The sequence below is a fragment of the Lissotriton vulgaris genome, chromosome 3_1 (assembly GCF_964263255.1).
Source record: "Lissotriton vulgaris chromosome 3_1, aLisVul1.2, whole genome shotgun sequence".
NCBI classification, from domain to species: Eukaryota; Metazoa; Chordata; class Amphibia; order Caudata; family Salamandridae; genus Lissotriton; species Lissotriton vulgaris.
Window position 1 is genome coordinate 1,965,430,500 of NC_141689.1, and position 15,316 is coordinate 1,965,445,815.

Here is a 15,316-nt window from a genome sequence, read left to right on the forward strand (position 1 = left end):
AGGTGTTGTGCCAGAAACACCTACCGTAAAACTGCTGCGGTGGTATTTACCACTTTCTTTTTCGCTTCAGGCTGCTGTGCTGCCAATGTGTCACAATCCATATGCCTGCTAAACCCAGGCATAGGGATGACGCACTGACTGTGCCCAAGGGATCCACATGAGCGGTAAAAACTTGATTGTAATATGCAATCAAGTCATAAGGTAAGTGGGCCACAGAAGGTAAGTAAGTATTTGCACATAATGTCACCATTTGTAGCATCACTTGTTGATGTCACACATGCAAGTGGGCACTATGCAAAATAAGAAAAAAATAAAATGACGATAATGTGAGGAGAGGAAAAAGGTGAGAACAGAAAAGAGGATATTGAGGTGATACATAGAAACAATAGGAAAGTCGACAGGAGGTGTAGTTGGAGAAGGATTGCAAAATCAGGATGTGGTGAATGGGAGGGAAGAAGCAAAGAGAAGAGTAATAAGAGGATGAAACGAATGTGACTTCTAGTAGAAGAAGAGGGGGGAGGTAAAAGTCAAGAGAAGAGGTACAGAGGATGGGTCCATAAATGAAGTAAAACAGGGGTGAGAAAAGAAGCTGGACGTGGAGAAGTATAGGTGAGAACAAAGGATGAACAAAGGTTAGGCGCTACACCTGCAAAACAGCTTGCTTGTGTTATCAGCCCATCTCAGTATGAGAATAGGATGTAAATAGACAGGACATATGTTCCAGTTCCCACACATGCATTGCTGAACCTTACATATGAGGTATAAAATATAAGGAAATATCTTACCTGCCAGCGATGATATATTGATAATTGTTCCTCCTTCACCTCCATGATTTTTGCTCATGTGCTCTAAACCAATGTATGTTCCTCTTATCACTGAAATCTAATGTGAAACACAAATGAAAACACCAGCTGAAATGTTTGATGCTTTCAGATTGGCATTTAAATCAGGTTTACAAGCTTACAGTAACTAAATGTTAGCCAGATATTCCCCTTCCTTTACAGGATACATGCTGTGATTCATAAATCAAGTTCAAAACTTTATTTTCATTTCAAATTGTTTTCTTAGATACCAAGCAGGCCTCAATGTAGAAGTGAATGCAGTTTGTGGAATTTCAACTTCTTGGAATGCTACGACCGATTATTTCTATAATGGTGAGCTGCACAGAAAGACAACATCACCCAGCCTGCTGAAGTCTGTCAGGATGTGCCCTGAAGATTTTTTTGACATGCCTGAACAGAATATGTGTTTGCATTACGCCTTCTGCTGAAGGATGTTTTCAAACATTCACACGTGCTGCTGTCAGCTTTTAAATATGTTGCTTTCGGAAGAGTGTTGAAATAGCTGGAAGGGATCTCATAACTGCCTGAGTCCAGACTAGACTGCTGTACTATCAAATTCAAGTTTTAAATCATGAAAAAACTTTTTGAAGCCTGGTTCAATCTATGTAAACATAACATAACGTGTATTTGTAAAGCGCGCGTTTATCCCCAGAATAACAGATGTTTATTGTTACCAAACTCAATGGTACTCATTTTACCGACCTCAGAAAGGATGAAAGGCAGAGCGGACCCTCTGGGATTTGAACCCGGTACCATGAGGTCGAACACAGGCCACTGCAGTGGATACATTAGTCCACTAAAAGACGAATTCAAGTTAGCTCACTGATAAAGCACATGAATAATTCGACTTATGGCAAATGGATGGTGTGTTTGGTATATGGGAAAGTGTATTTGTCACTTGTCAGTCTAAGGGCCATATGTATCAAGCAAATTCGCATTCACAAAGGCCGAAATTCGCAGAATTTCGCAACGAATTTCGGCCTTTGCGAATGCAAATTTGCTAAATAGTATGTATTAAGCAAAATGTGGTGCAAACAATGAATTGCAAAATTTGTGGTTCTTTATTTTGCAATTGCATTTAAGGAATCGCAAATTTTGGGATTCATTAAATGCAATGTATGAAGCAAAAATAATTTACAAAATGTCCTTAAGGAATCGCAAATTACCACTAACTTCTAATTGGTGGTAAGTTGCGAATTCCTTGAAAAATGCACATTTTTGCATTTTTCAAAGTGCCATGTGACGCACTATGTGGACACCCCTGCACCCTTGAAATTATTCTCAATTTGCGATTAGCAAATTGTGAATCGCAAATTGAGAATAATATCCTGTTCATTCCTATGGGCCTCCTGGTCCATAGAAATGAATGGGAAAGTATTCCGTAATTGCGATTTGCAATTTGCTAATCGCAATTAAGGAATTTTAAGAAATCGCAAAAAAAATGCGATTTTGTACATACATACCTATTTGCGATTCTCAAATAGCAATTTCTTAAAAATCGCTATTTGGGAATCGCAAATCAGGTTGATGATACATATGGCCCTAAATGCTAAAAGAGTCATCAAAATGGTTTTATGTGGAATATGGTTTCATGTGGGGGCCCGGCTCAAGCAAGCAAATGCTTGCCAGCGGCTACTGAAGGTTAGGGATTAATTAGTTTTCATAAAACAAAACAGACCAACAGCAACAGATAGCTTTATAAATGGCAATGACCAGCATACAAAGTAAGGTGTGTTTACATTCATAAAACAAAAATATAAAAGAACTTGCAGGACAGATTCAGAACAGTCACCAAATGGGGAACAGCATCATCAGCAGCTCAGCCTTTTTGGTGTTCGTGGAAGGCTTAAGGGACATTATTCCAAATTCTTAGGAAAATAAAAACTGGTAGTTTGTCCTGAAAAGCATTGATTCAATACAAACGTGTGCCATACAACAGCAGAGTATCGAGGTCATGTTGATTGTCATTTAAAGAGGATTTGGTTAGCTTTTGGTACCCAGAGGAAAAGGAACTGCAGGGCTGGTGAATCTAAAGTCAGTCAGTAATGAAAAACAACTGCAGGGCTGGTGAATCTAGAACCAATCAGGAATGAGTATATGTACTCTTATTCGCTCCAGTTTCCAACTCCTTCCTCTCATTCTTTTCTCCCCAATCTTCCCTAGTTACTGCTATGATTTTTAAAGTGCTGTACCAACAACAATACTAATCCAGTCAGTCAGAGGGGAAAGTTGGAATGCAGTGTCTAGTGATGCTGGAATGATGGAGGTAGTCGAGACTTTACAGGATGTTACTCATAGGTAGGTATAATTATAAGATATATGTTACATATTATAAAATATGGTATTCATTCGCGCTATTGAGTTTTAAATCTCGTCCTGCCACATTATAGAGACAAAATATTGAAAAGGTAAGGGTTTAAAGGTAAGTGAAAATTTATAATACTCAAGTCCACATATTTGTGCCTTGCTGTTCAATCAATAAATCAATCAGGGAATTGTAAGCTCGCTACTCACCCGTGAGGGTCTCAAAGTGCTGAGGGGGTGAGGGGGCGCAGATCTGTTTATCCGAAGAGCCAGGTCTTGAGGGTCTTCCTGAAGGTGTTCAGGCAGCGGGCACGTTTGATGTCTTCCGGTAGCTCGTTGCAGGTCTTGGCTGCAATGTGAGAGAAGGATCTTCCGCCTGCTCTAGCTCTGGGGCTGAACGGGGTTTCGGCCAGTGTGAGGTTGGAAGATAGGAGGTTTCTTTTGTGTACGTGGAAGTTGATTCTGTCATTGAGGTATTTGGGTCAGTTGTTGTGAAGGCATTTGTACGCGTGAGTTAGGATTTTGAAAGTGACTCTTTTCTCCACGGGGAGCCAGTGGAGACTTTGTAGGTGTTGACTGATGTGTTCATGTCGGGGGATGCCGAGGACGAGTCTGGCAGCAGTGTTCTGTATTATCTGGAGTTTGAAGAGTAGGGGCTTGTCGATGCCAGCATAGAGTGCGTTTCCATAGTCCAGTCTGCTGGTGATGAGTGTGTGGATGACTGTCTTTCTTGACTCAGGGGGTATTCACTTGAAGGTCTTGTGGAGGATGCGGAGGTGTTGAAGCAGCTGGAGGTGACGGCTTTGACCTGTTGGTTCATGGTGAGTGATGAGTTGAGTACTATGCCGAGGTTCTTGGCGTGGTCTGAGGGGGTAGGTGGGCTCCCAAAAGCAGTCGACAACCAGGTGCTGTCCCATGCAGAAGGGGTGGTACTGAGGAACAGGACTTCTGTCTTCTCAACATTGAGCTTCAGGCAGCTGTTTGTCATCCAGACTGCTGTTATACATAGTTTGAAGGTATTCAGTTATGCAGCTAAGAAAAACAAATCTCTACCTACCTATATATGCACGTGCCTTTATTATATTATGGTAGTCGCTTTTTTCAATCAACTATGTTTGTCAGATATAAATTGTGAATTGGAGCATAAAGCATAAATAGTGATTAGTATAGCCATTGCTACTAAATTAACCTGAACTGTAGTATGAAGAGGTTGATCAAATATTGGCTTGAGGTCTGTACTGAGATGATGAAAACTGCATCACATTTTCAAGGCATATGGAAAGGAGCCATAATGGTCCTAAAGTATAAGCAGGGATATAGAACTCAGTCATCTATATATAGTCCACCTACAGTCTGGTTAAATGTTTAATATAGTATAGGAACATTTGCAGAAGATAGCCAAAGTGTGATCCCACCAAGTTACAGGTAACATGTATAACTGTCCAAGATGTAAATATTCCGCAGCAGATGACAAGCATATGTTCATGGAATGTCCAGATATCAAACTATTCTCTCTGGGAGTATGTGATTTCTTGGAAGAAGTATTGGGAGTACCAATTGAAGTAAGTGCCTATTAGATATTCTTTGGTCTTACGAATGACTACAACGTGAATGCAGTTTGTACAAAGTTTACGTTTTTTGTGATCATCCTAGCAATATGAGAGATGTGTAGAAAGTGGAAGTCAGAACTTCCATCAACGTTTGCAGAATGTTTAAAGAATATTATTTACACCAGTGAATCTGATATGGCATGTGACCAAAGAAGCAAAGTCAGAATCTGGTCTGCTTTGATAGATTGGAGGGAGAAGGCAAGAGAGTCTTATTATTAAGCATGTTTACTGTTGGTCCTGGCCTCCTTAGTAACATCCTGTTACCCCCAAAGTGAACAGGAGTGGGAAACGGAAACAGTAATATCTTTGCCGGAAAGCTCTGCTCTCTCTTTGTCCCCTCCGAGGGTTGGTATAGGCTGATAAGGAGAGATAGGAGGGTTCCAAATAAGAGCGTTGGCAGTATGAGGTAAAAAAAAAAGAAGAAAAAAAAGTGTGTTCCCACGTCTTAGTGGGATTCAATAATAGGATCTGTTAGAATGCACAAAACAAGGATGTATGTGACTGTAGTACAGATGATCTGAGGAAAGGTTTCCCACCACATTTGGCATTGACTAAGGGGATCCGTGACTTCATTTGAGAATGACAGCGGAATTAGGTTTGTTTGATTACTACCGTCTATGATGCTGGATGAGTGAGATTGGGAACTCAGAAATGGAGGTAGTCACTTGTAAAGTTACATCAAAAAACATAATTAAGCATACATTTTTACTTGCCACGCTATATATATTTTTTGTTTAAACTAGCTAAAGGAATTAAATGTATTTCATCAAAATTATGTAAAGTCATTTATCTGCTATATTCTTTGCACATAACACAACCCCAGGTGACTACTATCATTTGGGATGCAGAGAGTTTTGGAAACTTTGGTTCCTTATTAAACCATCGACTATTGGAAATGTATACGAGTAAAATGAAAGTTGGGACTATATGTCATTTGTCAATAACTTCGAGTGGGGCTATATTTAACTTTTTGGGGGATCTTGGTGGGTGGTAAATTGAACTTGGAGCCACGATATAAATTCTTGCACCACTACAAAAAATGAACACTCTAACATGATACTAAAGCGGTTTCAAGGGCCTTATGTCTTTGACTATTTCCTCTTGGGACTTTCATGCTCTAGAGTGTTAGCCAAGTCAGCAAGCTTGTTACCAGATATCTTGAATAAGATGGTTGTGAAAACGGCTGAACAATTGATATGCAGTTGCATGCTACTAAGGGGCTGGCAGGATGTACCTCCTCACATAATATTGTTAAATAATACACATGTAGTAGTGCTCTCAGCAGGAATATGTCTTCGCAAGCACTGTTGCATCAGCTGACTCATGCAGCTGAGATTTCTCTGGATCTGGGGCAGTCAGTGGTATTGAGTAGCATCCTTCGTGGGTAATGTCATTACCACTGGTGTCCCAGACTTTCATGTACTATTGCACCCCATTTAAACAAGTTACTCACTTTCTACACTTCATTATGCAAGGGTACCTACATATAGGAGTCAAGCCTTGCTCCATGAAGTGGCAGCACATTTCAAATGCAAATGAGATTTAACACACAATAATCTCAATATGCAATGGCAGCATTACAAAACAGACATTGCAAAGCCCAGGGGCCTGGCTTTGGCTACAGAGCTTTTAGTTATGACAATGCATGTTTCCTTAAATATAGTTTATTATTAGTTAATCCTTCCAAATAAACAAGAAGTTGAATATCTTGGAATAGTTAGCTAATGCTAAAGTATAACAAAAGCAAAAACAACAGTTGATGGACAGAATGCAGAGATCTGGGCCTAAATCTATCGATTTTTTGCTCACCATTTCATTCCAGTTTGAACCCAGCCATATGCAAATCAGTCTTGACCCTGTGCCTCATGGGAACAGTCCAGCCTGAACTGCCAAGCCAGGTCCTCCCTGGACTGGAAACAAGCATCCTAGGACCGGTTTCGGGGTTTCACCCCTCTTCAGCCAGGATTTTTTGCATGTCTTTTAAAGTATAACAAAAGGCATTTTAAGATGGCCACATGTGCCTCCATATGTGAGATACCATGGTCAGCCATTCTGTCATTGTTTTTCAAATACTTTCTCAAAATACATTCCATGTTGGCAGCCATATATGCAATATTCTTGGCTAGCAAGTACAGAATCAGTTAAACAAGTTTAGCTGTTTCTAAAAGACACATTCACACATTAAAAAAGCAATGATGTTGCAGTGCCCTCTGAATGGCTCCTCTTAATGCCGTACAAGTTGGCAATGACTCACAGCCATTGATCCCTACTGGATACATCAGAGTAGCAAACTCATTGATGCAAATCCTCTGAAATGAGGCAGTGAGTCTGACATCAGTTCATAGGGAGGTTTACAAGCTTAACTAGCTCAAATGCTAATGTTAAATCATTTATACCACACATGCCCTTCACATGCCTTCCCAGCACACCTGAAATGAGACAGCTAACCCCTGCAGAGGTACCATTCAATCAGCCAGATCTTAAGCTGTTTCCTGAAGGTTTAGTGGTTTGTAATGTTCCAGATCCTCATAGGCAGATTGTTCCAAAGCCTATGCCCTAGGAAGCAGAAGGATCTGCCTTTTGCCTACCCAAACTGAAGCACTGAATTACAGCTAAATTAAGCTGAGGTGATCTCAGGCATCTATTAGGGAAGTAAGGCACAATAAAATAGTCGAGAATTTAAGTATGACGCGATGAGTGGTATACTATGCCTTGAACTGGGTGTGTTTTCTGCAGAATGCCCGTATACAGAGCGAAGCTGCTCATAAACCGAAATAGATTTAGGCACATGACAGACAAAGCAATCGCATCGTAGCATTTTGATGATCTGTAATCTGTTCCGGATATACTTAGCAATGCCCAAATAGAGAATATTGCAATAATCCAGGCGTGAGATATCCAGGGCCTGCACTATTGTCTTTTGGATCGTTAGAGGAACTCCCAAAGTAATTTCCTCTTGCTCCTCCGTAGGCCAAAGCAGTCAGAAGTGACAGACTTGATTTGATTCCTCAAATGATGATGCATGGGGGATCCAAACTCCCAGATCTTTACAACAACCCTGTACAGTTGGTTTCATCAGTTTGTCAATGAAGTTAATAACACAATAAACAGACATTACTGTAGTTAGGTTAAAATGGTGTGTATTTGTGCTATGAAAACTATCTTTATTGCAGAGCAGAAAACAGACTTAGTAGTGTAAACAAAGATATTGTGTTGATTTTCCTGCCACAAATGAGTTATCCACTAAAGTTATGGATGCCTTTCTGCGGTTTAAAATGAATTTACTTTCATAAAAAGATCAATTACTCTTTATTAATTACACCACCCAGCATTGTTTATGCCAACAGAATGGCATATGCCCTTTGAAAATAAGAACATTAGAGAGCTAAAATACAAGTACTTTGTCATTTCTGAGAATTAGGCATAAAAACAGAATCAAATATAATTCTGTTCCGAACATGTAGGACTTCAGCTGTGGCACAGACATTGCTACTGTAACCAGTGGAGACACATCTTTTAAGGTGCTTGGCTTAAACAGCAGCTTTCTCAATCTAAAATTTCACTGTAAAATCACTAAGAACTGTTTTTGTCAATGGTGAGATTAATAGACTTGGAGTAAAGTATTTAAAAAAAGCAAAGACAAAGCTAATGGCTCTTGCCGATGAAAGATCTATTGACTTCGTCAGAGTCAGTTAGACCGGCCATTCTTGGTGTGGTTTTCCCCTGTATTTTTGCCTCTGCCTCCTGTGTTTTTCGCTGTGTGCTAAATTTAGTTTTTGCTGGTCTATGGGCTTTGGTCACTTTGCCACTGCTGATCCTTGCCAAAGTGCAAGTGCTCCCTCTGTAAATTGTGAATATGGATTGATGTTTCCATGACTGACTACTAAGTCCCTAGTACAGTGCATTGTGTGTGCCCAGGGCCTGTAAGTCAACTACTTGTAATGGGGCTGCAGCATTGATTCTGCCACCCACACAAGCCACCTTTCAAAGGCTTCTCAGACCTGCCACTGCATTGTCTGTGCACAGTCTCTACTGCCATGTCGACCTGGCAAGTGCACCCACTTGCCAGGCTCTAACCTTTCCTTTTCTTAAATGTGAGTCACCTCTAAGATAGGACCAAGGTACTCCTGTGGGCAGGGTGTAGTGTATGTGAAAGGTAGGACATGTCCTGATGTGTGTAACATGTCCTGATAGTGAACTACAGTGAATTTCGTTTTTACTATTGAAAGGCTATCTGCCCCATAGGATAACTATCCCATTGAGACAAGATAGAGAAATAGAGTTTAGTATGTGTGGACTTAGAATATAAAAATACATCTTTCAGTAAGGATGATTTTTATAATGTGTGTTTGAAAATACCACTTTTAGAAAGTGGGTACTTTCTTGATTAAGCAGCACACTTGTGTGTGAGGTCCCTAGGGCTTCTTTAAATATTAACGCAATGAAAGACAAAATATTTTAAAATATCAATCATCTAATCAATAACTTTGTAATTCAATCTTTTACTGAATCAGATGAACCACCTTCAAGTTTAATAATTCCATAGAGACATGAGAATCAAAAATCCAAAATATACATATACATTGTACATACATACATGTCCATTTCCTCAGCGCCAGGACACCCCCGGTGGGGGGTAGCCGTGCGCTCTATCAAATTCCATATTAATAATAATAATATAATTGCATAAATCATATGTTAAACCACAAGTGCGCTGCATGACAGGGACGGATCTTTCTGCACCTTTTTCACTTATTAGTACCACAGGTCCTAAAGGCTGGGCCCTAAGCACACAGCAGCATGTTTCTGAAAAATTGATCACTCTAGTACACTCTGTCGAGTTCATTAGTATACAGGTGTGCAGGTTGGAACCCCACTCTTTCATATTTTCTTGCTTAGCCATACTGTGTGCCTCTTCCGGTTTGTGGATTAACTGTCTGGCTTTGAAATGATAGGGGCTGGGGATGTGCATTCACAGGCTGAATAGACCTGGGCAGCATTTAGAGTAATAGAAGGAGATTTCCTTTCACCTGAATGTGCCTGGTCTTCCTTCCACAATGATGTCTCCCCCTCCTGTCGGGAAGCTGGTCCAGAGAGGACAGAACTGGTTTTGACTTAGCCCAGAACCTCTCTGCCACAAGAGAGCAAATAGAAATGCTGCATAAATACTGGGGTCCAGACCCCAGAACTTAAGATCCTTTCTGGAATTCAAGAGGAACCTTTGGCAAGGAGAAGAGCTGGCCCTGTGCTGTGTGCTGTCAGGGGTTCGCCTGCAATAGCTGCTCCTACCAAGGAAAAAAGAAGCAGTTGGTCTGAGATCCTTTTGCCAGGCTGCTTGTGTCGGTGGCACATTCAGTGCGGCAAGTCCACTAGCAGCATTTGGTTAACAGGCCCTGGGCACACACAGTGCACTGTACTAGGGGCTTAACAGTAAACAAAATAAACAAAAAAAACATGACAACAATTTACAGAGGGAGCACTTGCACGTTGGCACTGAACAGCAGTGAAAAGATGCCCAAAGCCTCTAGTCCAGCAAAAACGAAGTCCAACATACAGTAAAAACACAGGAGGCAAAGGTAAAATTCAGGGAAAACCTTCACGAAGGCTCCCAGGTCTAACATTGAGCTTCCATAGCAGGCCACCAGTAAAACTGATTTTTACAGGTGCTACTGAGGCCTAAGTGACCCTTGTAGCTTCCTTAATCAACACATTTCTGAGAGACACTGGAGGTACACAAACATCACTCCGTAATGACACTCCTTCAACCACAGATAGATCCTCTGAAACTGAACATAAGGTCTCAATAAATCCTTAACATTTCTCTCATAGGGCCAACCTTCTTTCATGAATGTATCAATAGATTGCAAAGTGGGATCTTGTTTGGAAGCCTCCAGCCATTAAGTGATTGTACCCTTGATGTCGTCTATCAGAGCGACCACACACTCATTGTCTTGACCAGCCCCCAATCTAAGGAATTCACTTGCCTTATGAAAAGTTTGAATTTTGTACCGCTCATCCATAGTCCCACCCACCTACATGGCCACATGCTAGACCAGATTTGGACATTGAATGTTCCATCCACACCTCCTATTATATCCCCTTGTTCATGGTCAGATCACTCCATCATCACGCTCTCCCTTGCCCTAGCACCCCTGGTCAAACCCCCCCTTCCCAAGAACACCTGGGTTCGGAAATGGGGAAAGGTAGACATGCCCTCCTTCTGCTCAGCCCTGGCCAAGACCTGTCCTGACCTAACCCGCCTGACAGCCGCCCCACAGTTGGCCGCCATTAACAACTGGCTCACGGTGGCAGGTGATGAATTCGCCCCCCTCAAACGGCTTTCAGTTAAACGGGCCCACGCAGCCAATCGTTGGTTTACTTCCGACCTTAAAGAAAAAAAACTAGCTGCAAGAAGGGCCGAACGAGTCTGGAGAAGAACTTACGACCCTGCCCAAAAAACAATCTACTTGGCCGTTCTGCAAACCTATAAAAAGAGCATCCTGGAAGCAAAAGCCGAATATTACACTAACAGGATAATGGTCGCTGAGTCACAAACGAAGGAAATTTTCTCCACTGTCCATGAACTCGCCTCATCCACCAGAGCCACGGCCACCATCCCCCCGTCCCAATCCCTCTGTGACTCGCTCAATGAGTTTTTCATAGACAAAGTTGTTAAAATTAAACACAACATCCCTCCGCCCTCTTCCACCTTTGTTGACCCTTCCCCTCCCCCCACTACCGTTAAACTGACCAACTTTCCACTTCTAACCACTGACACCCTCCTCCCTCTGCTCCAACGGGTCAAATCAGGCTCTCCCCTTGATCTTGCTCCTGCTTGTACCCTCAGGGAAATTTACTCAGCTTGCCCTACTCCCCCTCTGACCCTTCTTAATGACTCACTTGCTCATGGTCATGTTCCCAGTTCACACAAATCGGCGGTTGTCATCCCAATCTTAAAAAAATTGGACGCCGATCCTTCCTCCCCCTCCAATTACCGCCCCATCTCACTCCTCCCTTACCTTGCAAAAGTTCTTGAAACTCACATCACTTCTACTTTGAGCACTCATATTGAGGCAAATCATTGCCTCTCCCCTTGCCAAGCTGGCTTTCGTCCCCTGCATTCTACAGAAAAAGTGGTCATTTCAGTCATGGACAAGCTGCGTGAAGGTATCGACATCAACCTTCCGCAAGCCTTGATTCTCCTAGATCTATCCGCCGCTTTTGACACGGTGGACCATACCATCCTCCTTAACCGTGTCAGGGCGGCGGGCATAGAAGGCTTAGCCTTCTCTTGGCTGGAGTCCTTTCTTGCTGGGAGAACCCAAGCAGTCCATTTGGCTGGCTATGCGGCGGCCTCTCGCAAGGTAGAATGCGGGGTCCCTCAGGGTTCATCACTTTCCCCTCTTTTGTTCAACCTTTACATTTTTCTCCTCATTTTTATGTTACAGCAACTGGAGGTCACCGTGTTCAACTACGCGGATGACCTCCAGTTAATCTTCAATCTGTCTCATTCACCTTCATCTGCCCTAAACGTCCAAACAATCATGACTCTCATTCAAGATTGGATGAACTGCAGCCACCTCAAACTTAATCCGGACAAGACCGAGCTGGTCCTGACCGGAGGTGGCTGCAGTCCTTGGTCCCCTTCCTTCTGGCCCCCCTCCCTTGGTGCCCCTCCACTTCCCGTGCCCAAAGGGAAAACTTTGGGAATTCTTCTTAATCCCCAGCTCACTGTTCACCCGCAAGTCAGTTCCGTGGTTTCTTCATGTTTCTTTTCCCTTAGAGTAATTAGGAAAGTTTCTCGTTTTTTTTCCCCCTCAGCTTTAAAAATCATTATGTTGGCCATGGTACTGTCCCGTATAGACTATGGAAACATAGTCTATAATGGAGCCCCTGCATACATGATCCGTCGACTACAACTGGTGCAGAACCAGGCGGCCCGCCTGATCCATGGCCTACCCAGATATCATCGGGCCACTCCACTACTCAAATCACTGCACTGGCTCCCTGTGAGAGAGCGTGCCCTGTTTAAACTCGGCTGCCTCACGTACCAGGCCAGATCGGGTACTGCTCCCGAGTTCATCTGCTCTCTCATTAAGCCATACTGTCCAGGCAGAGAACTTCGCTCGGCCCATTTGGCCCTCCTTACCATCCCCCGCTTTAAAAAGCAGAAGGCGGGCGGAGCGAGATTCGCTGTCCTGGCTCCAACTTTTTGGAATTCCCTCCCGGTTACTCTACGCACCTCACCTTCCTATCTTTTGTTCCGGAAAAATCTGAAAACCTTTCTTTTTACACAAGCTTACCCGATTTAATTTCCCAGTTGCTGCCGTCCACTGATCACCACTAGCGCCATGAAACCGCTGGGTATACGAGCGCTGTACAAATGCTTTTAAATTCAAATTCAAATTCAAATTGTACACTCATCGGCAAAAGGTAACCTGGATAGGCAGTCATCCCTTACATTTTCACAGCGAAATTTTTCTCTTGTAGTTTGGAAAGCAATCCGACTAACTGTGATGATGCTTTTCCGGAATCAATGTCATTGAGTAGATGTGGTAATGGTTTATGATCAGTGTAAAGATCAAAGTACAAGCCCCAAACGAATGTCATAAATCTTTACATTGCCCAACAGCAGGCCAATGCCTCTCACTCACTGATACTGTAATATGTTGCATCATCACTGGGGGAGCAAGAGACAAAATCAATAGTATGTTCTTTGTCCGGAAATGTTTGCAAAAAACAGTCCCAATACAATTTTACTAGCATCAACTGTGAATGCATGATTTCTGCCAGCAACAAATGAAGACACTGCTGGAGCAGAAATGATGAGATTCTTTGCCTTCTGAAAAGCTTTGTGCGCTGAATCTGACCCTTTTTTTAAGGGTACCCAATGGTGTATAATGAATATATCGCCCTGCATGAAATGTGAATAGTATTCACTAACCCTAAGAAAGGAGTGAAGTGTATCAATCAATCAATCAGTCAATCAGGATTCATAAAGCGTAGCTAATGATCGGATAGGGTATCCTGGTGTGTGCAGGTCCCAGAGGCTTATTCGAACAGCCAGGTCTTGAGGGACATTCTAAATTCCGGAAGTGAGTTGATGGTCCAGAGGTGTGTGAAGAGGCTGTTCCAAGTCTTTGCTGTGATGGGGGAGAAGGAGCATCCTCGACTTCTGCTTCGGTAGATGTGAGTAGTATGGGCAAGTAAAAGAGAGGCAGAGCACAGTCGTCTCGACAGTTAGTGGAAATTTGTGTGGTGGTTAATGTATGGTGGTCCTTGGTTATGTAGAGTCTTGTGTGTGTTGGTCAGCAGCTTGAAATGGCATCTCTTCTGTATGGGGAGTCAGTGGAGTTGCCTGAGGTGGGATGTGGGTTTGTCAGGAAGACAGAGGATGAGTCTGGTTGGTTTGAAGGCAATTCCTAGTTAGAGGACGTTGCCATAGTCCAGTCAGCTTGTGATGAAGGCCTGTGTCACTGTGCACCTCGAGTGTAGGGGTGTACACTTGAATATCATAGGTAGCATGTGCAGAGTGAAGAACCAGGTGGAGGTCATGATGTTAATCTGTGATTTTATGGTGAGCTTGTTGTCACTTTTGATTCCAAGGTTTCTGGCATGGTCGGAGGGAGTGGGTGTAGGCCCTAAGTTTGATAGCCACGATGAGTCGTTCCATGTGTTGCTGCTGTTTCCGAAAATCAGTACTTCCATGTTGTCTATGTTCAGCTGCAGGCAGTTGTTTTTCATCTAGTTATTTTACTTCAAGTTAGCGATGTTTGTCATACATCTGTGGAAGTTGGTTCTGGGATGGTGGGGTCATAAGTGAGTGAGAGATTGAGTTAGGTGTCATCTGCGTGGGAAATTATGTTGAGACTGTGGGATCTGACGATTTTGGCCAGCGCGGTCATATATGCGTTGAAGATCTTGGTGCTGAGGGATGAGCCATAGGGGACAACGCAGGTGATCTCCTTGGGTTCAGAGGTAAAAGGTGGGAGGTGGATCATCTGGATTCTTCAGGTGAGGAAGGAGGTGATCCATATTACTGTGTAATCCTTGGATCCCAATGTGGTGGAGTCTTTCGATCATCTTATGGTGTGATACAGTGTTAAAGGCTGCCAAGAGGTCGAGAAGGATCAAAGCTGCTGTTTCTCATCAGGTGAGGAGGGTTCGGAACTTGACAGTGGCTGCGATCAGGGTGGTTTTGGTGCTGTGATTGCTGTAGAAGCTGGATTGGGAGGTGTTGAGTAGCTGGCTCTTCTCCAGGTGTGTCATGAGTTGATTGCTCATAATCTTTTTAAGTAACTTTGCTGGGAATAGAAGCAGGGAGTTTGGCCGGAGGTTGTAGAGTTTGTTGGGGCCAGCAGCATTTTGTTAAGTAGTGGTGGTGACAGAGGTGTTAAGTAGGGTGATGAGTTCCTTGCCTATCCTTTTGTTTCTGAAGTTGAAGTTGTGGTGCTGGCATGGGTCTGTGTTAACTCCCGAATGGGTGGAGAGGATGTTCCTGGTGGTCAATGTGTGGTTTGCATTTGTTATGGTGGTAGCTTATCTGTTGTAGAAGTCCAT

At 42.9% G+C, this 15,316-nt stretch overlaps 1 protein-coding gene across 1 annotated transcript in view; it reads right to left on the reverse strand.

Moving 5' to 3' along the window:
• Positions 1 to 15,316, reverse strand: part of HPGD (15-hydroxyprostaglandin dehydrogenase) — a 374,425-nt gene that overhangs the window by 251,465 nt on the left and 107,644 nt on the right. Inside the window, exon 4 of the mRNA XM_086962447.1 lies at positions 786 to 882. Within this exon, the coding sequence (XP_086818573.1) occupies positions 786 to 882 (97 nt within the window). The remainder of the gene's footprint in view (positions 1 to 785; positions 883 to 15,316) is intronic.